Consider the following 26,759-nt stretch of genomic DNA (forward strand, 5'->3'; position numbering starts at 1 on the left):
AACACAAACTAGACACCAAGACGCTAGACTTTGCTGCATTTTGAAAGATGAAAGGGGAAATTACATTTGCTCTAATATAAAAATATAAAAATAAATATAAAAAACAGAATCACATATTGTAACTATACTTGTAATATGTGGGAAAAGAACATGGCTGGCAGCCTCGGTGCGCAGCCAAATGGATGAGGGTTTGCAGTCTCACCTGTGCCAGGGAGGATTGGTTGGTAGTTTTCTCTGGGGAGCAGGGGACAGGTCTGGATCTGAGCAGGGCCGTAATCGAGGTGCACTGTGGCAGCTGTAGAAAACCCCGGCCCATATTCACACTCCACCCGTGAGCCAATCAGATCAGGAACGCTGCCATTTATCAGGATGCCAACATCCTACGAAGCAAACAGATTCGGAGCAGAAATATAAATAGCTGCTTAATGAAAATGATTTCGAAATTAAATTCCTCGTGCCCACAAACATGTCCTCCGTTCCACCGTGTGTACTCGTAGTCGCTGATAGAGGGCAAAACGCTGTTGGCGCTACTTCAAGTTTGTTCAGGAGTTCGGGCAGAGAAATACAGAGACTAATGTGCAATGAAGAAACAGATGGCGCAGTGCTACATTCACATCTAAATCTGGGTACGTGATGAAGTATGACAGACGTATAATGAGAAACATAACACCTCTCTGACACGACTGGATTTCAGTTAAATGATTTCAATGTGAGAAAAAATTGAGAGCGAGGGGAAGTTGCGGTGGTGGCGGGGGGGCGGGCGAAGATCGTTAAGCAGAGAGGAACATCAAGATGATATACTCTGCAGCTCAGCAGGTAGAAGAGGCCCGCAACATGTGCTAACACGTCTTAAAGAAAATCTGCTCCATTGTTCAGTGGAATCGATCATTTCCTGGCTGAGGCCGTGACTTCCTGCCTGCTGCTTCCTGTTTGGGTAGACAACCTTGAGCTGGGCTTCCTGTGACTGTGAAGGATTCCTGCGGTTCGGGCAGCTGGTGGACCAATTACTGCTGAGCCATCGCTGACATTCATAACAAGCCAATATCCACAATTAATGAGCCAATTAATGACCCGCCGTCTTGGAGTCAAGTCTAATCATGATCTGTAATTAAAGATCAAATATATTCCGGGTGTCAAATTTCAGTGAGCTGATTATAGCATTGTTATGGATCTGTTACATGATATACACGCCGTGGAGGAAATTACTGAAAACAACAGTTGTTACCACAACACCACATGATGCAGGCGCTATCTTCGCCAGGATATATTATCCTGCCAAGTTTGATTAAAATCACAGTGATGGTCAGAAATAAAGAACACGACAGTGGCAAAGGTGAAGATGGCAGGTTTTTTTCAGGTGATCCTCATCATCAAAGTCAAGAAGATCCGTTAAACTTTCTTCTTGGGAATTAAAAATGTGAACTCAAATCTGAGCATATGCACTTTCCAGAAACTCAAACCCTAACAGACAAATACTGCAGTGGGATGCTGGAAAGCGGCTGCACTTCTGCAACTACTTTGGTTAAAAACATTTCTGAGCGCTGTGTTTACTTTTCAAAAACTCTTCCCACGGTCAGCGCACCAGACTGTCAGTTCGAAACAAACTGTTGATCACTTTTCACAAAAAGCGTCCCCCGTCAAAACTCCCGTCTCTGCTCATGTTTACAGTTTGATTTTGCTCCGTTCTGCCTCAGCTGCACAATGAAGGAACGATGCCCAGTGAGGCATAATCCAAAAGATGTTGTAATCTTAAACTCATACTGATTTGAGTAAGATTAAGTTTTGTGCTGAGCTGCGCATTGGTAAATAGAGCAGTGTTGAAAATGTTGAGTAAAGAGAAATGTGTGCTAATAATTTTTGTTGCCTCTGCTGAATTTGAGTTTCTTTTAAGGCTCAGAGTCTTAATGTTTGGACATTTCCTAGCTTGCTGCAGTTTGTCTACCTTGCAAGCAGTCAGACAGTTCTACATTTTGATTCCTCGATTTTAGTACACTGCCGTCTCTGAGTCTACATCACATATTGAAAGAACTGTGAAGCCCTTTTGGCACACAGGGCTCCAATTTCAAAGGTTCAAAAGCAGCTGGACACCTGGCTCCTAAACATTTCTTGGACAGCTGTGTTTCGCTCAGATTTGCACAAAGGACTTCACGTTTGGTTTAGAGTGAACAAGGACACCAACCTTGTTGAGGTGGAGGTTGTGGTGGAGGGTGCTAAATCCTCAGATACCTCCGGCAGGATTTTTATCAGGAGAGCAATAATAATAGTCTGTACAATAATACGTGAGGTGTCAGGTTATAAAGGTGGCTGTGAGACATCTGCTTTAAATAGACTGCCCCACCATTGCAGCCATGCCTGTATGAAGAGCAACACGTCTGTTTTGGGAAGGCTGCGGTGGCAACAATAAAACAAAGGGAGTTCATGATACCTTGATGTCAGCTGAGATGCTGATCTCCGGGGGCGTCAGGGTCATGGACGGACACTGCTGGGGGCCTTCTCCCATGCTGATCCATGAGCGTGACAGCAGCTCCTGAGCACACTCCTTCTGGATGGTACATCTGGACAGAAGGTTAACATGGCTAAGTTAGTTTATCGGATTATACACAGAGTATGTATGAGATTATATTACAGTTTATAGAAAATCTTATTCATTGATTTCTTGAAGTTTATGACCAGAAGTTAACGAGCACAGCCCCTTGTTAGCTGGCACAGACAACCCAGCTCGTCTCATATCAGATTATGGTCACCTGATATACAGTAATTCCTTGTCACTGCTACAGCTGGGGATCGAGACCGCAGGTCAGAGGAGTGAATGCAGAGAAGTGAGGTGTGCCCAAACTCTCGTGTTTCCATTTCATTCGAGGACTTGACGAATTCTCACCATTGGGTTTCATGGTCTGCTTCCCACAGATTTATGAGGTGCTCTGGTCTCCTAATGTCACATTCAGACCTCGGCTGTCAGTTCGCCCGGCGCAACACGGGAGACTACTTGACTCTAGGTCATACACATTGCTATGGTAACCCATCCCACAAGCACACAGATCAGGGGTCATGTACAGACAGCAGAATAATAAAACCACCAGTCTGATTCTTAATCTGTGTGGACCAGCAGCTCCTCCATGAATGTGAGTGCTTGTTTGCTTAGATACACATAAAGAATACAGTCTGCAGGAATAATGAATGTCTAGGACAGAGGAATTGTAAGAGGGCATTCAACAAGCAAGGTGGCCTCACACTCTGACTTTTGCTTCACTAATGAACTTCACCGCTGGCACAGAGCTCAGTTCATCCGCCGTGCACACTGGAAGGACAAAGTGACCTCAGAGTAAAGGGAAACCAAAGGGGCCCCATTTAGCAGCGTCCTAACACGCTACATAATGAGTTTGGCACATCCCTCTTTCCCTCTCACACTTTCACAGTTGTCTTAAAATAAAGAGCGTGTCATCATTGCCCCCGCGCCCGTAAGTGTGTTTGTGGCCGAGGAAAAGTGAATGTCCGGATTCTTAGTGGCGTTGGCGCTGAGGGACTCAGAGGGGGCACGAGGTCGGCTGCCAGGCTAAAAATAGAAATGAGCAGCTCTGCAAACCACGGGAGAAATCTCCAGGCACAAACAAACTCATAAACACACTCTCAGCAAACTCCCATTAAAGTGGATTTGAACAGTCTTAATAACCAGCTATTTCATTTTAATTTAAAGAGTTGTTCTTTGAATACAGCTGGGAATTTGATACAGATTATTTGGTACAGATGCCAAAATAATCTTTTGTTTGCAACCGTCCGTTGAGACTTTCAGTCAGTTCATTGGCTCAACACTTCGTACAGTATATCAGTCAAAACTTTTAAATGCTTTAGCACAATCATGATAGCTGTGACATCAGTAAAGTCAACTTCACAACTTGATGATCAGACTTTAATGAATTATTTTCAACTAGCTTCCTGCCAATCAAGACCAGTCATTGTGAGAAAGTTAGCATATGTCAAAGGTCAGCCACACTAATGTCCTGGCATGTATGCAGACTCTTCTTTTAAACCCGTTTTTGTTCATTTACCCCAAAGTTGCAAAACAGAACAAAACAGTAAAAACAGGCACACATTTCACCAGAGAATGTGTAAACAAAGCATTCAATGCAAAAACTTCTGGTACTTTCTTCTACAGTTCTAGGTGGCGTAATCAAGTAGACGTGCTAAATAAATAGGTGAAAAATCGCAAAAAAAGCTAAGAGCTATGAACCAGAGCCTATTAAAAGACACTTTGCTCTGTCAGTCAACGTTCAAAATTTAAATTAATTCTTTCTTTGGAGTTATTATAACTAATGTGGCCCATTAAATGGTGCAGATGTACTGACATGCATTTGCATTTCATCTTCAGAAATCAAGCAGCACAGTGATGCAGTGTTTTACTGTGTGGGTTTACTCCGGGTGATCCACTTCAATCCCACAGTCCAAAGAGATGCATGCTAAGCTAACTGGTGAACTCACTGTAAATCAAGTGCAAGTTAACCAGTCGTGCTGTGCAAGTCAGCACGACTGGTTGTTTGTTCTGTATCCCTGCGACAGACAGGGCGCCCCAAACCTCTAGTCCAGTGCCAGGTGGGATAGGCTCCACCCCCCTGCGATTGACCCTCTAAAGGATAAGTGTCAATCTATCTATATGTTATAGATAAAAGATCTCATGGAATTATCACAGGTAAAAAATACCATCCTTGTGTTCTATCTGAAATAATATATTTGGATTATCCAGTAAACTTCAGATTTTATTGTTAAGTGCTGGAACTTCATATACGTCACTTGGTGTAAACTGTAGCAGGCCTCCAGGAAACTTCATCCACCAGTTCAAGTCTCAGATGAACATCAACACTCCATTTTTTTTCTGCTCCTTCCTAAATGCATTCATGGCCTGGCTGCAAATTCCAGCAGCGTGAAGAAATGAATTCAAAGCACAAATATTTTCTCCAAACGTGTGAAGAACTAATAAATGCACAGGAGGTGCACGCATGCACTCTCCACACCTGCCTCGCCGCAGCCCGCTGACTTTAAAAGCTTCTCAAACAGCTCCTTAAAATAAACAGAGTCAACATATGCAGCTAAAATATGACCCGAGAAAACTCATCACCTCCTAAGTGTCTGTACGTCAGATAAGGTGGGAAGCCAGTGAAGCTGTTGAACTGCGGGAGAACATATGAGCTTCGAACTGCACACACAGAGAGACGCACACGGAGACACTGTGAGGCAAGCACATGCAGATAAGCATGATAATTTGTGAAAAGCAAAGGCTGCATGTGATGCATAATTTGATTCGAATAAAGATATTTAAGTGCTTTCTTGTGACATGTGGCAGATTAAAGCAGCTCCAGCATGAAAAGGGTGATCAAGGAGTGAGATTTATCTCTGGTGGAGGAGTTGGCTCTCTTTTTCAAACAACAATGCAGCCTCCAACAAGGGCACAGACATGTTTTCATGCTCGCTCTACAGGCATGACGTGCTGAGAGACGTCACAACCATGCATAAAATCAAACGGGCACCCACAGAGACATCAGTGGCTTCACAGATTCTGAGATATAGTGGTCCCTTTTTTTCTCCCCGCTGTCCTCAGTGTGTGTGTAGTCGTATCAGAGAGCGAGGTGATGCAGAAGACCATCCACCCCCACACATCAACCCCCTGATCCCCCGGGCTCTGAGGCCACAGCGCCAGCCCAGCAGCCAGCGTGACTGGCCAAACAGTGCATCAAACACACACGCACACTCATGACATCAGCTCCCTGGCCTCCGAATGCCAGACAGCGACACACATTCACGTTGACACTTACACACAGGCGTACACACTTTGACATTTCCTTGTCAAAAGAACCAGTGTGCACTCTCCCTCCCACCACCATCATCACAATCAACGCGCCTTTGTAGAGGGATAGAGAGGAGGACAAGGGCACTGGGGGAGGAGAAGAAGAGGACTTGAGATACAGAGGAGTAGGTTGAGAGAGGGATGGCTAAATTCTCAAACACGGGGGCAAGAAAGAAAAAAAAAATTGAAGCTGAAGACCGAGAGAATCACAAGGGTAAAAAAAACGCAGTGAAGCGAGAAAGGGACTGGGATAAAGAGACGACAGCTAGATAAATAAGGAGAGGAGACAGGGAGATGACAGTGAGAGAGTCTGACCACATACACATAAACACACTTCGCTCATCAGTTCCACTCCTTCAGCTCTGAATGGCCCCTGGCAATGCCAGAGCCTCCAGAGCCGCTGCACAGCTCATCACAAAATCCACTATCTCGTCTGATCTGCTTTAATCACCAAGCAACCAACCAACTCACACGCAGACAAGCAGCCCACAAACAAACACGGCTCGACACCACACATATTCTCCCCGAAAGCCAGCGAGCGCGGGGCCAGAGAGCCGGTCCTGACAGAGCCACATTAATCACAGTGTACTCTCACTCGCTCACAGTCTCACATCAGCCAAGTCACTCCTCGCCGGGCGCTCCCAGCCCGCCACTTCCCCCACCAAACTACCAAAGAACCAGGGTACCGCTCCAAACAATGATGTTACTCCTCCGTCTGAGGCCTAATGAAAAGCAAATCAATTCTGCTTGATCCAACAACAGCTTTCCAACCCAAAAACACAATCTGTTACTGCCAAGGCTCATCCAGCCGGGCGACATTTTGAAGCTGAAAAGGGGGATGATGAAAACCAGCAAACAGGGCCTTGTTGGTTTTATTGATTGAAAAGCTTGCAATGACAAGCAGGATTTGTTTAACTGTGCCATCAATCGCATCTTTTATTGCTATAAAATGAGCATAGCATTAAATCAGTCACTCATATAAAACAAATGCAGATGGACTCCTGCTAAGACACAGACAATACATATGGACATTACATCCATCCTTACTGATGACATTAGAAAGCATGTGATATGTGTGTGACACCAAAGTATACGAGGATCTAATCGAGTTATGTCAGCAGCAGGGAGGCCGAGATAAAAAAAATGGAGAGTCTGGAGAGGACATTCAGAGAAACAGAAGCATTCTTACCTGTTCTCCAGAGTACACCAACCACAGTGGGCGTCGCCTGCTCCCAGACACTCGCCGCAGCTCCTCCACTGGTCGCAATCTGCCACTTTCACTCTCAGCATCTGCACACCGCGGGACAAAGATAAGACATGCACACATTTTAGAAAGATAACTATAATAATAATATATAACACTACAATAAGCGTGAGGGAAAATGTGCACACACAAAATACACAGAAAGGCTGTTGTTGATAAAAAAAAATCCTAACCATAAATCAAACATGTTTTTTTATGCAAATCTTAAAGACTGTAACCTGAAAGTAGATGCTTTGCAAAAGTTTTTCATGTCACAGTCTGAGAAGAGTTTCATCTTATCAGCGTGCATATCAAACTTGGTTTCTGTGGCAGGAGACACAGTGATTTAATCTCGGTGCAGTGTACTAATCAAGTGCCTTACAACAGAGGCACTGGAGGTACAGCACCATCCTGTCACCAGCACATTTGTTATGATGCATGCTGGTTTGGAAATGCAATTCTGAAACTTCCTGCAGGCCTGTACAAGTGCCTTCATCCCAGATAGGTGAGGAGGCCGCGCTGGAAGCAAAATGAGATCTAATTGTGGTTATTATGGTGGGTCTTTTTGCTGAATAAATCAGTGACAGAGGTGCGTCAAACATCTTGAGAGACCTCGCCCGCAGCCGTATTCTTACATGGTGAGAGGTCATGAGATAGAGGAAGTTGCTGTCGTTGGGGTCGAAGGTCATGATGTGGTGGACGGCTTCGCTGGCTGGCAGCTTCAGCGTCCACTGACTGGCCAAGGTCATGTTCGGCAGGAAGGTCAGCTGTGGGAAAGAGACACGGGTTGGAGCAGGTATTAAAATAGGCAGGATAGGCAGATAAAAGTCGGCTTGGTAAAGATTCAGATTCACTCAGAAGAATTTCTCAGATATTGACAGTATAATTACAGTTGTTTCCTGTTGATCAAGCAGCTCAGAGCTACTCTTATACAGCAACGCCTCGGAAGCAGCAGGTTTTTCCTCACCTCGTCTACCTGTTATTAAGGATTCACACCTGAATCTTTCACATCATGATCTCTACTTAGAAGTTACCTAAAATGAGCACTGAGACGTACGCTGAGAGGTGCACCGGTTCAACTGCTCATTTACGCCTGTCAGTCACATGGTGCCAACTCAGGGCGTATAGGCGTGTAGACATAGTCAAGATGATCCGCTTCAGTTCAAACCAAACATCAGAACGGGGAAGAAAGGTGATTTAAGAAACTTTAAACTTGGTGTGGTTGTCGGTGCCAGATGGCTCGGTCTAAGTATGTCAAGAAAAGTATTTTACAAACTGCTGATTGACTGGGCTTTCACACACAGCCATCTCTCTAGAGTTTACAGAGAATGGTCTGTAAAGCCTGGAGATGGAAGTCCCGATTTCTGCCGCGGCATTCAGATGGTAGGGTCAGAATGTGGCGTAAACAGTGTGATCTATCCTGCCTTGTAGCAACAACTCAGACTGCTGGTGGTGGTGAAATGTTGTGGGGGATAGATATTTTCTTTGCACACTTGGACCTTAATAATTGCCAATTTCCCCCCCGTGGGCTTAATTAGGGATCATCTTATCTTATCTTAGCTTGTCTTATCTTAACAGCTGAGCCTACATGAGTATTGTTGCTCTCTTTTATGACCACAGCGTACCCATCTTCTGATAACTACTCCCAGCAAGACAAAGCGCCATGTCACAAAGCTAAAATCATCTCAAACTGCTTTCTTGAACACGACAACGAGTTCACTGGACTGAAATGGCCTCCACAGTCACCAGATGTCGATCCAATAGACCAACAGAGCACCTTTGAGAAGAGGTGGAGATTTGGAGATTTGCATCACTGATGCGCAGCCGACAAATCTGCAGCAACTGTGAGAAACTATCAAGTCCAAACTCTCCAAGGAGCTTTTCCAGCACCTTGTCGAATCTATGCCACAAAGATTTAAGGGAGCTCTGAGGACAAAAGGGAGTCCATCCCGGTACTAGCAACCAGGTGTAAATAACAAGGTGGCCGGTGAGTGAAGCTTGTAGGTTTGTGCAGCTCCTGACAGCCAGAGAAGTCAACCCTAAAGAAAACATAAAACATAAATCAGCAGGCATACCAGCTCTCTACTACTGGAAGTTAAATGTTGCACTGCTTACCTATCTTTCCTGAGTTTCTAACCTGCCTGAAACCCCAGGCTTCTTATACTTCCTGGTTGTACCATGTGTGAGTAACAGAGGGGAATCGGGCATCTTGTGAGTCAAGCGTGTTTCTAGATGCCACACAGGGCCTGCAGACTAAGAAGTATAACTGTTTGCGGATTTGCGAAGGGAAATGTATAATATGCAAATACCAGATAATGTTTAAATGCCTATGTGCACAGTGAAGCCCCCTTCCGATAGGTAATCCCCTCCCTAATTGATGCTGATTCTTTTGTCTCTATGCTGCACATGGTGCTGAATAAATGTCCAAACAAGGATTAAATTAATCTTTGCCTGAGCCTCCTCACTCATCCACATTTAGGCCAACATGGCAAATATATTCTTTCGCCTAGAAACTTTAGCCGCTCCAAAGGATACACAAGAAAGCAACAGAAACCCCTCGTTCTTAATGAAATTCATTTTTTTACAATTTTTTTTTTTTTTTCTTGCTTCACTGTCCCAAGTAGATGCTGGGGAGTTCTTTGTTCAAGCAGTGTGCCTAATCTTGTTCAGCCGAGCAGTGATTTATCTGCGCACTGGCCTTCCTACAGCCCGAGATAATAAAACGGGTGACATGTTCTCACGTACGCACAAACATACGCGCACACAGCGCTGTGCAGAGAAAACAAACTGTGCTGAGTGAGACTTCCTGTCACGCAGACAGTGAAGCGCTTATTTCTGCGATTTGTCGGGTCCCCCTTGAATGGACACATCCTGCCGCTATGAGGAACTGGCAAACTGACCGGCATCTGGTGACAAGCATGGGGCTGTGTCGCCTCTCCATCCGCCGAGCGCACAGACAACGCCGTCACATGCACGGACACACACGAGCCACAGCCATTACCACCCACTGAGGCGCACTGGTTAATGTTAAACCAGAGCAGACAGAAGCTTAGTAAACCGTTGGCTTAACCGGCGATGAAAAGCATTATCTCACCCTCCAAATATCACTCGTTTTTATAACACCACCCACCCATCTGCAAACACACACACACACACACATGCAGAGGCTTACTTCTGCTTTAGTGATAGTAAGCAGCTGTGCTATGTCTTCATCCAGCACCCTGGTGACTACAAACACACACACAGAGTGACACTGTGAGGAGTGAGTAAACAGCGGCCCACACACCTGGACGGAGAGCAGAATAGGAGCAGGGGGGAGGAGGAGGAGGAGGGGGAGGAGAAGGAGTGGTGAGGAGAGCTGCGGCCCGGTGCGCCACCAGGTCGGCTAAACAAAACACCTGCTGTACTGGCAGGTCGCTGTGACTCCATTCTCTGTCTATCTCCACACAGATGAAAGACCCTATTCAACTAAGAAGTGCTCAGCTGCTGTGCACTCATTCTCCCTCTGTCTATCTACCTGTGTGTAAAGGACGGGGAATAAAGATGGATAGAGGTGGGGCATAAAAAAAAAAGAACAAGAAAGAGATAAAGTCTGTTTGTTTGCAAAATGAATCAAAAGCCTTTTATATCTGAGATGGAGCAAAAGAGGAGCTCAAAGAGGAGGGGTGGGGGGGAGGTGTGGCAGCGGAGTGCTGAACTGAGAAGTGGACTCACTGAGGGAGTAAAATTGGACTAGACTGAGCGAGATAAAGACGGACACTCGGCAAAAATGGAAGTCAGTTGTAATGGGGAGGGAGAGACTTCATTAAAAAATGCATGTAATTACAAATGACTTCACTGAGGGCTCTCTCAAAGACAGTAAAAGAGGCCTAACTTAATCTCGACCACTGTTCCCCCGTGTTTAGTCTGAGCCAAACTCACAGTCAGAATCACATTACACACACTAACAGCACCATTAACCTCTGTAACAGCTCTATCCTCGGGGCACACACACTCTCTCTCTCTCTCCTGTAGACGCTGCCACACACACGCAGACAAACAAAGAGGGGCACATAAAGCTAAAAAGCACAAAGCAAGGTTACAGAGCTACCACACTCCCTGTATAACAAGGCTGACACACACACATATAGCGCATAATCACAGGGTATGCGTTCATGTGAGTAAACACATGAAATCACTAAACCGCGCTCTCTGGCCTTCAGACAAAGTCAAACACCTAAAAACACAGTCAAACCTGCAATCAAGCAAACAGACACGCACAAACACACTCAGACCCACTGCTGCTTACACCATCCCAACCGATGTGGTGCATCCGGTATAAACTGTCCAAAAACCAATTACTGCAAGCTCAGCCGGGGCTGAGGCAGTGCCTTCATCTGGGGAGGAAAACAAGGAGCTCTTTCAGCGAGCCCAACACGAAACACCCTGCAGCAGAATGGGCATAATGTAGTAAAAGGTACCAGGCTAATGTAAAACAATAGGGTCAGAAAGCTCTCAGAGTAGCCTTGTGTTGTTTCCACCGGCAGCTGAAGAGCAGCTTGTTGCGCTCGCAGGCAGATCTGCAGCTCAGTCAGGGGCGACCAGGAATGTGGCTGAGACAGAATTAAAGAATGCTGTTAATTGGACCGGGAAGGTTTTCACGAGCCGGACCTTCTGCAGATGTTTCAAAGCTGAGGTCGCGCATCAGCTCACGGCAGGGCTGAGTCATACTTCGTCAACCAGTGTTGTTAAACTGGTGATCTCCCAGACAATAGCCATGTCTGAGGAACATTAAAGCACATGATTAGGACTACTTATGGTCTGATGTGGGTCATGGGTGAGTGGAGCGTGGGGGAGTCGGGTGACTGGTTGACAATGCTGAGAACCTACGAGATGAAACCAGACATTCCTGCTTCTTCTTCTTCTGCGGCTGTAAGCGTTTCATTGCACACCTAAGTTTGGTTTATTAAAAGACCGTTCAGCCACATCAGAGCGGCACAACTTCACAACTGCTGTTATAGTTTTTCCAAGCTTCAGGGCTCGATCACATTAAAAGTATTAACTCCATTCAGACCAACTGTGACTTTGTTATGACTTGAAGTAATGTGAGTTTAGAAGAGGGTCAATCTCCATCAAAGCTTAACCACTAATGACATGCGTGTCATTGTTTTGTGTCTCACCTTACGAAGGCGTCCATTACCAGTTCCCAGAAAAACCACAGTGTGGTCGTGCACATTGTCCACAGACACCGAAGTGAGGCCTGGGTATTCGAAGAGAGGAATGGCCCTCAGGGGTCTCCGCAAAGCCAGAGGGTGCTGCAGGTGGGCCGCCCCGCAGTCCAGCTGTTCGGGCTGCAACTAGAACACACACAGGAAAAAAATGAGAGAGGGATCAATTGTCATCAGCTTTCATGTGGAAGTCGGCCGTACAGATTAGAAGACATGGGAGAGAGTGGAGCACAAAGGGCGAGCTGTGTGATGAAAGCGTCGTGGAAAGCAAGCGCCGATAGCAGCTATCACATCGGCGCCACTCATTCCAAATCTAAATCACTTATTAGACATCCCAGTGAATGCCTGAAAAGGGCTTACAAGGGTCTTCAACACTCATAAGACTCTGCCTTTGTCAAATCCTCGGTGGGCAATGATAAAACATTAGTGCCACGCTTGGATGAGCACCAGGATCTACTGGGAATTGTCTGAATATTTTAGAGCACGCTCAGGCAAAAAAAAAAAAAAAAAAGAAAAAAAAAATCAAGCACAGTGGATATTTGTGGAGTCGTTTCCCACGGGCCCTTGTGCTCGCGGCCTTGTCTCTCTTATCATAAATTGCGTCTGGCTTTCCCTCTGAGCTGGCCTTCAAACCGTCGACTACAAAAAAAGACCACATTTCACCGGCCACAGCGACATAAATGAAAAACTAAAGAATGACTAACTTTATTCTGCGAGGGGCTGTATTACAGGAAGAAAGAAAATGAGAGCTAAATCACTTTGAAGTTAGCGGCTGTCTTTTTCAGGAGGGCCTGTGGGCCGGTGGAGACACTGTTCAGAAAACTGGTCACGGGAGGAGCGGCCCCCGGGGCCACAGACAACAAGGCGGTGCCAGCGAGGAGGGCAACTCTCTGACCTGAGAGCATGGTCCCCGAACAGCCTCCTTTGGCCTTAACTCTGTCAGTCAAACCCACCGTGAAAAGCAGGAATTCTGCTGCGTGCCTATGAAGCCATCTCTGCTTTTAATATCACACGCCATCCATTCAAGAGGGAAAACACACGGAGGGCAAATACAATACTAACGTTTCCAAAGGGCAAATATTTAGTTTGGTGTGTGAGTAGGAAGCTTGTAGTTGAAAACGCTAGATAATATCTGACCGTCTGTTCATAACAAAGCGGCTATTTATCCTCTCACATTGTGCCAAATTGGTGGTTCGTTTATAGTAAGCAGCACACAGTCAATAAAAAATGTCTGGAGATTAACTGGGAAACACAGTAAACTATTGAACCCCTCCCGGCCTCATATTTGATAAGACAGGGAGCTGCTGAGATGTGAGAGGAGTCTCACCCTTCCCATAACCCTCAGCGTGGCTCTGGAGGCTCTTCCCAGCTATGGCGACCTCTGCGCCTGATATGGGAGCTCCTCTCTCCGAGTCATGAGCTGGAGGGCTGAAGAGGATAACTGCTCGTACGCATAAAAGGAAACAGTCAGCCATGAGTCAGGTGGTCTTATTGCTGTCCGAACAAACTTTAGGTTCCATAAATCAGAGGCAGGTTTATTGGTTTGTGTGGACATACAAAGAATTTGACTCTGGTTTATGTTAGAGAAGATATGCTCAGTGGATATGAATCTGTTTTGGATCCAGTAACAATGAACAGATAAGAAGTCAAAAAATAAGAAAGAAAGGAAGCAGAACAATCATGTTCATATATATATATATATATTATTATTTTTTGCTTGAATTGATTCTCTTCCTATCTGAATATTAATATTTATTTATAATTATTGGATAACTTTCCTTTCATATATTATAGAATCCATTTTATGATTTAATAAATGCACTTTTGGTTTAAATGTCCATGTGAAACCAAACTAAACCAAGTGCAAACTAAATACTTTTTATGATGATGAATAAACTCATGTATGAGCTCTTACCACCAGGTTTCCCTTCTGGATGCAGACTGCCCCGGAGCCCTGGATAACGCTGTCCAGCACCTGAACGTCGCTGCTGGGAGAGTTGGAGCAGTTCCTGCGGCCCTGTCGAATCTCCTCCTCGATGTCTCCAAACTTGAAAGCGCACAGGGCAGACTTTCTGTCCGCCTTGGAGAACACTCCGAACAGATACGACTGTGGGCTTTTCTCGTCGTCCGTGTGGATCTCCGCGGGGTACACGGACATCAGCCGGTTGTAAATGTTCCCGTTAAATCCGCACTGTAGGGGCATCTGGATGTAGGACTCGGTGAGCTTCCTGCTCTCCGGCCCGGAGGATTTTCGGGGATTCTCGGTATCCAGACATATCCTGGAGAGGATGCTGTTGGGCTGGCTCTCCTTGTGGCCCATTTTGGCATCATTGTTGAAGGCAATATAGGAATAAGTCTTCTGGATGAAAGCGTGCACGAAGTTCAGTTTGTTTTTGGTTTTGACCTCTTGTTTGATCTTGAATACATTATCCTCTGACGGGTTAATGTCGTAGGTGAAAAGTTTAGACAAATCCTTAATGTTCAAGGAGCGGATGGCGATCTCCGGGGTGTTCTCAAAACGCAGATCCTCCTTGCTGTGGTTCTTGGGGAAAAACTGGGTACCAGCCCCTGTGTACGTCGCCCCAACAAGGAGCCGGGTGTTTCCCCCGTGGCTCTTGAAGATGAGTCCCACAGTGGATGCGTTCGGGTGATTGGCAGCGATGTTGAGCATGCTGGGGAACACTGTCTTCTCCCCCTGAGGTGGGAACTCCACCGCTATCTCGGAAATATTATCCATTTTTCGGAGCTCACAGAAGCCCTGGTACACGGATCCACACACCACCACGACCCCTTGATCCCGGTCCAGCTTCAGGAGCTTGTTGTGGTTGTCAGTGAGGGATTTCGGATGCTCGCACGGAGCCTGGGGCAGCTGTGGCGCATGGCACAACAGGTTGTCCTCCACCGGCCCGGTCCTCTTCTCCACCTCGACGTTCAGGGTCCCGTTCAGCTGGTAGAGCGTGTTAACGGTGGCCAGGTAGACCTTCCTGGACACCGGGTCCACCACGAAGTTATTGGTCTGATTTGGAGGCGCGAACGCCTGTTGGATGTGCAGCGCGCTGGCACTCAGGCGCGTCTCCAAAACCAGGACGCCGAGAAGCAGAACAGCTATCTCTATCGAAGGAGGCATTTTTCCTTCTGGCCGGCTTCCGCGTGTTCTGTGCTGAGGGTTGCATTGAGCAAAGACAAAAATGTGTGTTTGTTCCGACTGCGACAACCAGAGAGGAAAGGCTGTTTCCTGCTCAACGCCTAAACCCAGAATGACGCGATAAGCGAGTCGTGCTTCCTTTTCAGTCTGCCTCCTCTGTCCCTCTCTGCCCACTGTGCAGCTGAGCAGCCTCCCTCCCGAGGCACACTCAGCCACAATACCAGGCTGATGCTTTTATGATGTTTAAACAATAGTCATCATGGGACAAATAGTTAAAGTTTATCTGGTGTGGTGCAGTTTCTGGACAACATCATGTGCGCACATGAGTGAAACTAGTTTAGAGTCACATTCCGGCTTATTAAAACATTGATTCATAGTAGCAACTATTAAATAATAAATGACACAGACCTATGTGAAAACAGGACTTTACTCCGAGCATGGGGGGGTCAGTTCATTAGTTCTGAATAATGGCACTGCCTCCCTACAACAATGACCACCACAGCTCGCTGCCAGGCCACCGCTGTGTTTGATCATTGTTCATTTATTAGATTATGTTTTTTTTTTCACGTTGTCCTCAGTAACTCATAATAACTAAATGTACTGAGTTACTTAAGCTATAATATGAACATATGGCGGCATATGTAGCTGTAATGACCATCCACCTTTCCTTTCAAGATGAGCCTCTTGAAGAGTCTCCCCTCCTGTGTGGTTACGCTCATTTTGAGGTTAATGTGGGGTCACCGTCCCACCTCCTGTGCTCTCCTAGTCCCTCGGCTCCCAGATTAGTTCTGCAGATCCGGAGGGTTCCGTTTTGGGCACATACGGCACGGTAAGCACCGTGAAAGTGCTACCAGATGGGCACATCAGCGCACCTTTCCGGTTTTTGACATTTCCAACACAGCTTTCTTGCACGTTTTACTTCATAAATATTCAAGCTCAACACATGCGCCCCCACTCAAAAATGCACGAATATGGTTAGCATTTTTTGTCTCTGGATGAGGTGTTTGCATATGCTCACGTCTCCGAATAGAAACGACTGATTCCTAGTAGAGGAACGACAGCAAATGTGCCAGACACTGCATAAATCAGTTTGCAGGCGAGCCCGAGAAGTGTTATCTCCGAATACATGCAATAATTAAAGTTGATGCTAAATCGTGTGCAATCGCTCGAACCTATTTACTGTGGACTCCTCTGGGGACAAACTCACTCTCTACTCTCGTCGCCACTTGCTGCAGCTTTCAGTAGGGCAGATAAGTGCGCCCCGTGTTTACCTTGGCGCACAGCCATGCGCATCAAATCTGGCGGAGTAAAAAAAGGGAGGAAAGCGCTCTGATAAAGTGCAACATAATGACCCTCCCCTTCTCCCCCCCATCCAATGCACGCCGATGGTGCACACCACAATGACTGAGCCGCCGGCAGTCTCAACATTGTGAGCGTGCATGTGCGCGCGAACCTCGGCGGGGTTTGGGGAGGCATACAGGAGGTCCTGCAGGGATACGGCTCCTGTGGGTCAGAGCTGTCAGCATCACATATCACCGGCGAGGCGTGACTGCTGCGGTTTGGTGCTGCTCAATCAAACATTCAACGCAATTAAGTTGTGTGTGAGAAAAAGGAGAGGGAGAGGAATTTAGTAGAGTAAAATGGGGTAGACGTGAAATCTCCTGTGTTTGTAATGAAAATATTATCCCTGGCGGCCCACTCTAACTTTAGTCGGTTAGGGACCTTCCACCCAACCTGTTTCCTTCCTGATAAGGAGCGACACTTCTCTGTGTTTGGACTCCTTCCTCCCTTAAAGGAGATCATTCACACAAACTGGTGGAAAAACATCAAGGGCGTACGAGGTGAGAGATCTCCATCTAGTGGTTGAATGGTGGAACTGCAGGTTGTCTGAAAAGACAAAGACGAGGCAAACGCCCCAACGTCAACACACACACACACACACACACACACACACACACACACATTTAAAGAAACAGTGGTGGCGCATGAGTCAGTCAGGAATGCACTTTATTTATTCCACACTTAGAAAAGGACATCAGAAGGCACTGGAGTGGTTTAGCACACAACCCTACATCACAGGTGTTACTGCAAGGACAGGCTAAGGTCAAAGGTCGGCTCACTCTCAACTTGCCTGCTTTACCCGTCACGGTGGAATTTAAATAAATCAATAAATCTACTTGCTACCATCTTAAATGCATGTTCGACATGAGAGGAACCAAGTTCACGGACATTTAGACGAGACAAGAAAGAAACTCCTTCGAGAGGTTTTTATCTTTAGACAATGATGACAGTGATCCTGACCTGAGTCAACTCTCCTCATCCCACTGAGGGCGACTGTCTGAAGAGTGACAACCTTTGAAGTCTCTCTTAAAGAAGCCCCAGCCTGACCTACATGTTATCTAGCAGTGTGCTAAAGTGCAGCTGTACAGTTCAAATGATGGCGCTATCTGTAAGGAAATCAGCATCTCAGCATGAAATGCAGGGCGGGGTGTGTAATGCGCTGGGTCATCTTGTAGTGTCCTTGACGAGATGAGAAACAGAGAGCGTGGAAAATAGTCAGGCTGCCGAGTTAATAGCTGTACTCAATGAAGCAAGGTCCAGGAACATGTAACTGACCTCGAGTCATGTTCAGATTGCAAATAACTTTTCCCTTGCAAAAGTTACATCTCCCAAAAAAAGACACATTCTTGACAACCCGGCAAGACATTCGTGGCATATGTGGAAAAAAATGCTGAGCAACGTTCGTCCTCTTTCTGTCCCCTCAGCTTGGACCCTTTGGGTGCTCAGGCATCCCTGGGGTTAATTAAAGTTTGGCACTGGGTGATTTACACCTTAAGAAAGAGTGCTTGTAGAAAACAAAGGGACGACCTCACAGATAATACACAAGGAGAATGTGTTAGTAGTAGTACAATATCACTTAGAGGCAGTGTGCATTTGACTGGCATGGCAGTGGAGACGACTCGGACTGTAGATATGAAGCAGCAGCATTCCTGATCCAACTGAGATAGAGCTGGATGAGCACCAGTGGTCTCTCTTTCCTAACCTGATCACATCAAGTATGGCGAAGGGGAGCCAATTATCCCGGCAAATTCATTTTACTTGGACAACGGCCCTTTGTCATTGCTTTTAAAAGCAAAACTGGTTCTTCTGTAATTTTCTCAATGACGACATGCAGTGCACATGTATACATACTGCAAATATGGCAGATGCCTGACAGTAGCCAGATGTTCTCAGTGCGTTTCTGTGCCGTTTCTATGGTGAGCAACCCTCCGTAGCTTTTACCTCTAGAGTCTTTGTGTGTCATTCATAATCTCCCTGTTTTAACACAGTTTTTCTTGTTTTACCTAAAAACAAAAGGACATGATTAAAAGCTTGTGATATTTGCTATTAGTAATGGTAAGGAAGCACAAAGTGTCCATAGTCATGACGCTCCAAAGTCATGGTCAGTCGTTCAAGGTGTTCCTTCTGAACAAATTTCATCACAGCAAGAAAGGAGCAAATCCCAGGAAGGTTTTCAGCCATGGTTCAAATCTACCAGTCACAGCTAGGTAAGAGTTCTCTTCCTAAAGGCAATCAACCACATTCTCACATTTGCACGTCTCTACAATTAGACTGGGCCTTTTGAGGCGACGTGCCAGCCCAGTTTCCTGACTAAACTCCCCTTCATGTGGAGTCAGAGGAGCGTAATGCTACATGGTACTGAATAAAATAACATTGAAAATAAAAATAATATTATTAGAAATAACATTATAATTGATTAAACTCTAAAGATAAAAACAGTAAAATGCTGCATTCTGTGAGACAACACGATAGTTCATTTCAAAAATGTAAACAGTCTCATCCTTCATAAATGCAAGTGTTCTCAACTTCACTCAGTTTCTTTCTCTTCATCTTGAAGCAAGGCCGGGTCCAAACGTGCCTGGCTGAATTTTCAGCGCACGGCCACACAGCCTCCATACAGTCACGCTCTTCATACCTCCCGCATGACATGACAGTTACATCGCCTGGCGTCACCAAAGCAAAATGTGCTGACTTTTTCATCCCGGGGGCTGCAGAGCACGGTGTGTGTACCCCGAGAGAGCGTCCCAGTTTCTCCACAGGAAAGCCAGCACGAGGATGAGGAGGAGGGTGGAGAGGCAGCGCGAGCGAGTCTTCATCAGGGGGACCACGCAGTTGGCCACAGTTGAGACAAAGACCAGAAGGACAGCCATAAGGGCCAGCAGCACATTGATAAGTTTTCCCAGGAGAGTTCGGGCTGTGGCATTTTCCAGCCCCTCCAACTGGACAACCTGCTGCTGCTGCTGCTGGAGCTCCATCTTAGAGATCCTTGTCTGACAAGCCTCCAACGCCTCCTGTGGAGGACACACAGAAGAAAAAAATTCAGCAAAGTCACTATCTTCATAACTCTACAAGAACTAAACCCACAACATACCACTTAACCATACTGGACTGCATAGCACTGAAATATGTTTTAGTATTCTTTACTTCTCAAGGGTCTGGAAAAAAAAAACAATAGAAATCTCTGGGTGTGTACCAACTATGGTCTCATAGTGCGCAAATTTTAAAATATGGAGCTCTACCACCCCCTGCTGTCAGAGAAAGGGAATGCAACCAGGGGCAATTTCTGCTATAAATAAGATATTCCTGCATACTCACACAAAACTCACAAACCCTCCCAGACAACACAGAGGTAATGTGAGACATTTACAAGGAAATGCTTATGTTTTGTACAAACAGAGGAGCTGATGGACAGACTGGATCCTCGTACATCCTCCTGTTTACAGAGTCAACATCACAATGACATAGGGCCTTTGACTGCTGGAGGTTGTGTGCCCACCTCAGATTTTCAGTTTAAGGTAACACCATTACGTCTTGTCTTAGCAGCCCGCATTAGCTTACTACTGCTTTATGCAGGAAGACAGAGAGGCCCACACCAACAGAGCTACTTCCACTATTTTAACGCAGGGCTGCTTCAGCTCTGAACGTCTAATGTGGAACTGCCAAATGGCCATGCTCTAAATATAAAACGGATGATCATTAATCCTTCTGAAAAGTCATTTATCATTTTATCAACATTTGAAACTGACAGTCATTTATAAATGTTGTCAAATACCAAAATGTGATTCTGACGGAGATGATTTATTTTGAACATGGCCGTTGTGCTTGTGGACGTTAGCCTGACAGACAAACCTGAATGTCTCTGGCTCTCTCGTAGGACTGGTATGCGATCTTCTCCTCCATGCTGGCCAGCTCCTGTTTGAGGTTGAGGATCTCATTCTGGTGAAGTTCTGTCAGGTCGTTCAGCTGTTCCTCCAGACGTTCACACCTGAACACACAAGTTAAGAAAACACACACGTGAGAGCCTGCGACATAATTAGCTTAGACAAAAGAAACACATGCGGGAATCAGTAGAAACAGACCCCGGAGGCATCTGACACATGGCACCTGACTGATCTAAATTACTTGCTCTGACAAGATTAGGATATGCTTACTCATCTGCTGATCCTGCTGGCCAATCAGAGAGTCAGCAGTAGGAGACTGACCAATGAAGGTTGCTCAGCAGGAGGAAAGGGCGCTATACTGCCGTTTATTTTGGCAGGGCGTACAATTGGATGGTCAACATAGGACAAGAATACACATGAGACAGCTCCTGTATATGCTTGTTTGTTTTAACAGGTTGAACAGTTGGGCAAAATATACACTGAAAAGTATAAAATGTAGAGTGATCACATGTGAAAAAGGAACACAGGAATATTTTCATTATAAATTAACAACAGATTATTATTTTTATTTATTTATTTTTTCAATACTAGCAGCTGTGAGGTCAAAGATAGGAAGAGCTATTAATTCTCTACTTGTCCCCTTTGTCCTAGGACATTGGGCAAGGCATGTCGGAAAATAGGGAAAAGGGAAAATGCCATGTTCCCAGAGTTTTCGAAACCCAGTTTACTATTTTGGATGACTGCAAAAACAAATGAGTCGATTTAGGGAAGCAGGAATGAGTAAACACCTTCTTACTTAAGAAATGATCTGATTTATCAAAAGCGTTGTTGATTCATTTTCTGTGAGCTTCGGGTGTTTTTCTGGGGATGGATTCAATTCCTGAGGAGCTATTTAGCAGCATGGTTAGTTATGAATGATCAGTCCCCTGTGTGTGTAGGCTGAAAATAACTCCGTAGGGGTCACTCTTAACTGTTGTCAATTATTTTGGTCTTCCAGGACAAACACAGGCTGCTCTGGACTTGGACATTTTAGGAAGAAAAATGCTCATGTTTCTTTTACAACGCAAGCTGTTCATGTTTATCTCCATTTATCTTTGTGCCCATGTTGTCAGGACATTCTGTGTCTGCGTTTCAAGACCTGAGTCTCTATGCAGAGCTGGGACAGGGGGTTAAAACAACACTGATGCTCTTAGTACTTGGACAGTTGTGGACTGTACAGGTGTGTCTGTTACTTTTGTGGATCAGGGAACAAGACTGACATTGAAAATGTGATAGTGGAAAGCGATACAGTGTTTTTTGAATGACTACAAGAAAAGCACTATGCAAATATAGTGCAGATGAACTGCAGGTCAAAGCATTGCCTTTATCTACTGTGTGTTAGCTTTGATAAAAAGAGCCCTTCTGGACACATGTAGGGCAACCGCTGCCCGTGATGATTTTACAAGATAGCAAAGCAACATGAATGATCAGAATGTGTTTAGAAGTTTCTTTCTAAATATAGCATCTCTTCCGGATTACACACCAATAAACATTTAGGGGATTTCTTGTGTTTACTAGAAATGCTTTAGGAATGCATCCTATGCACATTCTTAAACTTTCCAAGCATGACACAATCATTCTCGCATGTTCTGTTTTCTCTCTGTACCTGAAGCGTTCCTCCTGCAGTGCTTGCATAACAACTGTGTAGTCTCTCTGATAGTGGCTCTTCAGTCCATCCAGGCTCTCTTCGAGCCTTGCCTGTCCGTCCCTCAACTCCTGCACCTCCTGCAGCAGCATGTCCAGGCTGGAGCTTTGGCTCCTCTCCAGTGTGTTGCCCTTAGAACTAGGGGGACCTCCGGGGGCGCCTGTGGTGCTGTTAGCGCCCGCCGATCCTGATGTAGCACTAGAGCAGTCATCCTCGCTACCATACTTGGGACTAGACTGGAGGTGATGACCAGCGCTGCCCAGAGAACGTCCACCAGCACTTGTCACAGCTTCTTCCACTGAGGGGTCGTCCAGAGAGTCTTTGAGCGAGGGGATGTTGTCAGCGCTGCCGAATTTGTTGCGAATTAGAGAGGCGATCTCCCGAGGTTTGGAGACAACGGCGCCGGCAGCCGAGTGGGTGGCGTGTGAGAAGCTGGAGAAGCCACCCTTGACGCTGTCCACCACGCCTTCACTGAAGCCTGTGACTTTGGCTCCAACATCCTTCAGGCCCTGCTGCATGTCCCGCAGAACATCCTTGGGTTGGCGTGGGATACCGTTGTGCTCCACTTCCCGAAGCTTCCGGTGGTAGTGCTCCAGTTTCCTTTGCAGCTGCTGGATGGTCTGCGCCGACTTCTGGTTCTTTTTCTCGAAAACCTGGAGAGCCACAGAACAGGATTTTATTACAAGTGCATATTACAATGCAATTATTCATTCCACGTCACTGTATTAAATAAGTGTACTCTCTGCCTTCAGTGACAAACTGATCGAACAAGTTTAGTGTTAATAATTAATTATTAGGCTATGTAATTTTAACACCCTGTTAAAACCAAAGGCAATTAGCAGCCAGGATGACATTTTTAAATAAATCACATTCAGTAAAGGTTTCCCAGAGCACTCTGTTTCATCAGTTTACCTGTTTGATGCGTGTGCTTTGCTGTTTGTCGGCATTGTTGGCCAGTTTGAGGTATTCAGCAACGTTGTCATCCCTAGCTGTCTGCTCGATCTTAATCTGCTCTGTGAGCTTAAGGATTTTCTGCTGCAGTTGGGCAATAGCCTGCTTGGTACGCTGGGGGTCTGGGGTGCCATCCTCGCCCCCGGGAAATGAACCATCTGCCCCACATGAAACAGCCAGGGGTGTTTGGCCCAGCCCGCTCACCTCCAGCCGGTCAATCTGAAAACAGGCAAAAGGACAGAGAGGAGATGGCAGAGAAGGTAGAGGGTAAGAGGAGAAAATAAGAGAATACAGGGGAGGAAAAGTGTGAGTTGCATATTGTCAGTCATTTTGCTGACACGTTAAAAACATCTGCTTCTGTTGCCCTCTTTCCAGACGGTCGCTTGGCGAGAGGTCAAACTGACTCACACAAAAAGTCACTCACGGTCAGTTTCTCTAAAGAGGAAACTGAGAAGTATCACTCAGGGCTTGACAAAGAAAAGAAAGTGGAAGGGGAAAAAAAATCAATTTTGAAGCACATCCATACGAAATTCAATACTTCCAAGGTGTAAATCCATGGCTGCCTGCAAATCTATTTTTCTTTGGTTAAACATGGAAAGCATATCAACCTGATCTCTGCTTTTTTTTCTTGCTCATGGAGCAACAATATATTATGACAATACTGACAGGATCAGATTTTCACCTACAATCATTTCACAGATTAAGAATATTTGTCCGATTTGCTCTTTCTCTGATATGGATCTGATTTTGTTCATAAGTCACATAACAACCTGTAAAACAAATCCAAAGCCAACAGCTAAATAGGGGCTTTCCTGATTTTTCCTGAAACTGTGCTTGACATGATGATGAAGTATAGCACCTCCAATCACAAGCAGCAGATGTGATTCATTTCCTCTTACACTTCAGGGCAAGAAAAAACAGAACACAGCCTGCCATGCTTTAAGGAGGGACTGTGATGAAAAACGAACAACTGAACCTGACAGCAGCAGGCTCAGAAGACAGACCAAAAATAAGGAGATAGAGGTGGAGCGGTGGTTATCCGTCCAAACTGGTATCCACTACTCATCACTGTAGCCACACCATAAGAGGTCAAAACTACAGCACCGGAGGCTCACCTGTGTTGTGAGAAGCATGACTAATTGATGACAGACAGCACAGTCAACAAAACAAACCTAAACGCATCCGGTAGAAACCAAATCTCCTGACAACTAAATGCTCTTTTTTATTTTCAATTATTAGAAAAGTACAGAAAAAAAAAGTACCATAAAGCTCTTTAATAACTTATTAAATGCGACCAAAACGTGCCTAAAAGGCGGCGCTCACCTTTCCATTTGCCAAACGAAGAAACTGTTCCCAGTGCATTTTCCCCACTTTGAAGGCGAGTCACGTATTTTCATCTGTCCTGACACTTTTGTCAAAGTTTAACAACTGAATCCCAAAAAAAAAACCGGCGCCGACTCCTTGAAGTTTCGCGGAACACTCCTGTCGCTCCAACCCGCTCGGCTTGTTGTGAAAGTTGAAGCGCACCTGAAACTCCGGGTAGTGCGCGAAGCTCCGCCCTCTTCCCACCTCCCTCTCCCTCTCCCCCCTCCCTCTCACCCCTCCTTACCCCTATTCTCAGAGCTGAGGGATGACATCATCCTGTCAGCTGCACGGTCCGCAGCAGTCAATCAACCTCACGCAGAGAATAGAAATAGATCCTGAACCAGGAACTGCGTTAGTTCACTGTATGAGCTTTATTGATTCATAGTTGACATTAATCAGCCTTATTGGCCAAATCTGTTGACACATTCAGTGGTTTCAACTATAAATGTTAAAACTTCCGTAATATGTAATCTTCTTTGATATTGCTGCTAATACATGTGCACTTTAATGGTGTTATTTTACTTGAGGCTAAGTATTTCTATATTGCAGTACTGCTACAATCCAACAACTGCAAAGTGTAATAAATGTGTAATGCAAAGACAACAGAGACTTACTATATTTTAAAATATTCTGCCAATAGTGTGTTAAAAGACTACAGAAATGCTCTGAAATATTTGCGATCAAACAATTAAAGTGTGAAGTGAAATCCAGTAATCGAGTTGAACGAGAGGCTGCAGGGCAGACGGCAGACTGGGAGTCTGGGCTGCAACATGAGACTGTATCAACTCCCAGTCTCTCTGTCTGCCTGCCTCTCTGCTAGCCAACACGGAGGAGCACCAGAGGGCAAGAAAAACCAGTCGGACATCCCATTACACCACACACACACACGCACACACACACACACACACACACAGACACACTTATCCAAAGGGACATTCCTTTGTGAGTGCTGGCCAAATCTAACAGGAAGCAATTCATTTAAACCTCTTTTGGGATTTGTTTTTAAAATCAAGGTGTTGTGCAGTATGTGTTGACTGCAATATATCAGCATTATGTAGAAGGAGACACACATCCATGAGCCAACTGAGCCAACAAATGTTGTGTACAGTAAGTCTAATCATCAGTAAAGCTCCTTGACGGGCAGCCAAGGCGATCAAATGAGTCAGGAGAACTAGAATAGCCCGCTGGGCAAGTGCAGAGGTGACGTTTCAGAGAAGCACCTGGTCTGTTCTCAGAGACAAAACAGTATTAATAGCTTTATGAGTGCAAACATGAATGTGGAGGCCATTAAATATTCTCTTGTCTTACAAATGACTCAATTTTCTGCACAGATGTAAGCCCAAAAGATAAAGAGGGCAAAGGACAAATCAGCAGAACACTTTGAACTGGAGGATCCTGCAACGTAGACCAGATAGAGGCTTTACGCTCTGTGATAAGACAACCCAGTGATCTGTACGTACTGGCACCAAATCAACACCCTGTCACTGATCAAAAAATCCACTGTCAGCAGATGTCCCCATTTATGTAAGCGAAGCTGGTCACTGGGTGTTTTCCAAGGGTTTACCCTGACTTTTACAACCCAACATGCAGATCATAGAACAGATACGACCTTAAGTTACAACAAAAAGCAAAAACATTGCTTCATCCTCAGCTTTCTGAGGCAGATGATGAGTTGCATCTATACCGGACAAATTAAAGTTGTGTGTACGATCAGTGTCATCTACCAACAGTTGAGTTTTTCAGTGACTAATCATCCGTGTAATTAAAGATTGTGAGCTGAAGCATTAGGATAATTTCCCAGGGCTAACATAGCCAAACATGTTTATGCGCTGAGCCACTGAAGTGAGAAGTGACAAGCACTGCTTCACTGGAGTCTTGGTAGCCTAATGAGGGAAGCTGATTTAGGGGCTGATCCCACTGTGATTAGACTTGATCAGTAAGACGGAATGACAGAGGGTCTGCATGGACCTGTCCCCTGCCCTACAGCTCTTTGGTCACACACCGTCTTGTAAGAGACTTGTCTCACTCCACCTTGGTCTATACTGGCTGGTTTGTGTAACAGCCTCTGATCCAAGTAAAGCTGGTTAGAGCCGTGAAAGGGCACCC

General features: G+C 45.5%; 2 protein-coding genes across 3 annotated transcripts in view; both read right to left on the bottom strand.

Annotated features, from left to right (window-relative positions):
• The window catches only part of plxnd1 (plexin D1), a 62,025-nt gene extending 46,245 nt beyond the window's left edge, over positions 1-15,780 (bottom strand). The window contains exons 1-6 of the mRNA XM_084553288.1: positions 14,202-15,780; positions 12,239-12,415; positions 7,715-7,846; positions 7,026-7,126; positions 2,426-2,555; positions 203-380 (exon numbers count right to left, since the gene is read on the bottom strand). Coding sequence (XP_084409414.1) covers positions 203-380; positions 2,426-2,555; positions 7,026-7,126; positions 7,715-7,846; positions 12,239-12,415; positions 14,202-15,413 — 1,930 coding nt within the window. The 5' untranslated portion in view covers positions 15,414-15,780. The remainder of the gene's footprint in view (positions 1-202; positions 381-2,425; positions 2,556-7,025; positions 7,127-7,714; positions 7,847-12,238; positions 12,416-14,201) is intronic.
• A 1,641-nt stretch (positions 15,781-17,421) lies between these two features.
• The window catches only part of tmcc1a (transmembrane and coiled-coil domain family 1a), a 39,931-nt gene continuing 30,593 nt past the window's right edge, over positions 17,422-26,759 (bottom strand). For both annotated transcript variants that reach the window (XM_084554195.1, XM_084554196.1), the window contains exons 5-8: positions 23,250-23,507; positions 22,299-22,990; positions 20,622-20,757; positions 17,422-19,783 (exon numbers count right to left, since the gene is read on the bottom strand). In XM_084554195.1, coding sequence (XP_084410321.1) covers positions 19,469-19,783; positions 20,622-20,757; positions 22,299-22,990; positions 23,250-23,507 — 1,401 coding nt within the window. In that variant the 3' untranslated portion in view covers positions 17,422-19,468. The remainder of the gene's footprint in view (positions 19,784-20,621; positions 20,758-22,298; positions 22,991-23,249; positions 23,508-26,759) is intronic.

Source organism: Chelon labrosus (genome assembly GCF_963514085.1).
Source record: "Chelon labrosus genome assembly, chromosome: 10".
Lineage (NCBI taxonomy): Eukaryota > Metazoa > Chordata > Actinopteri > Mugiliformes > Mugilidae > Chelon > Chelon labrosus.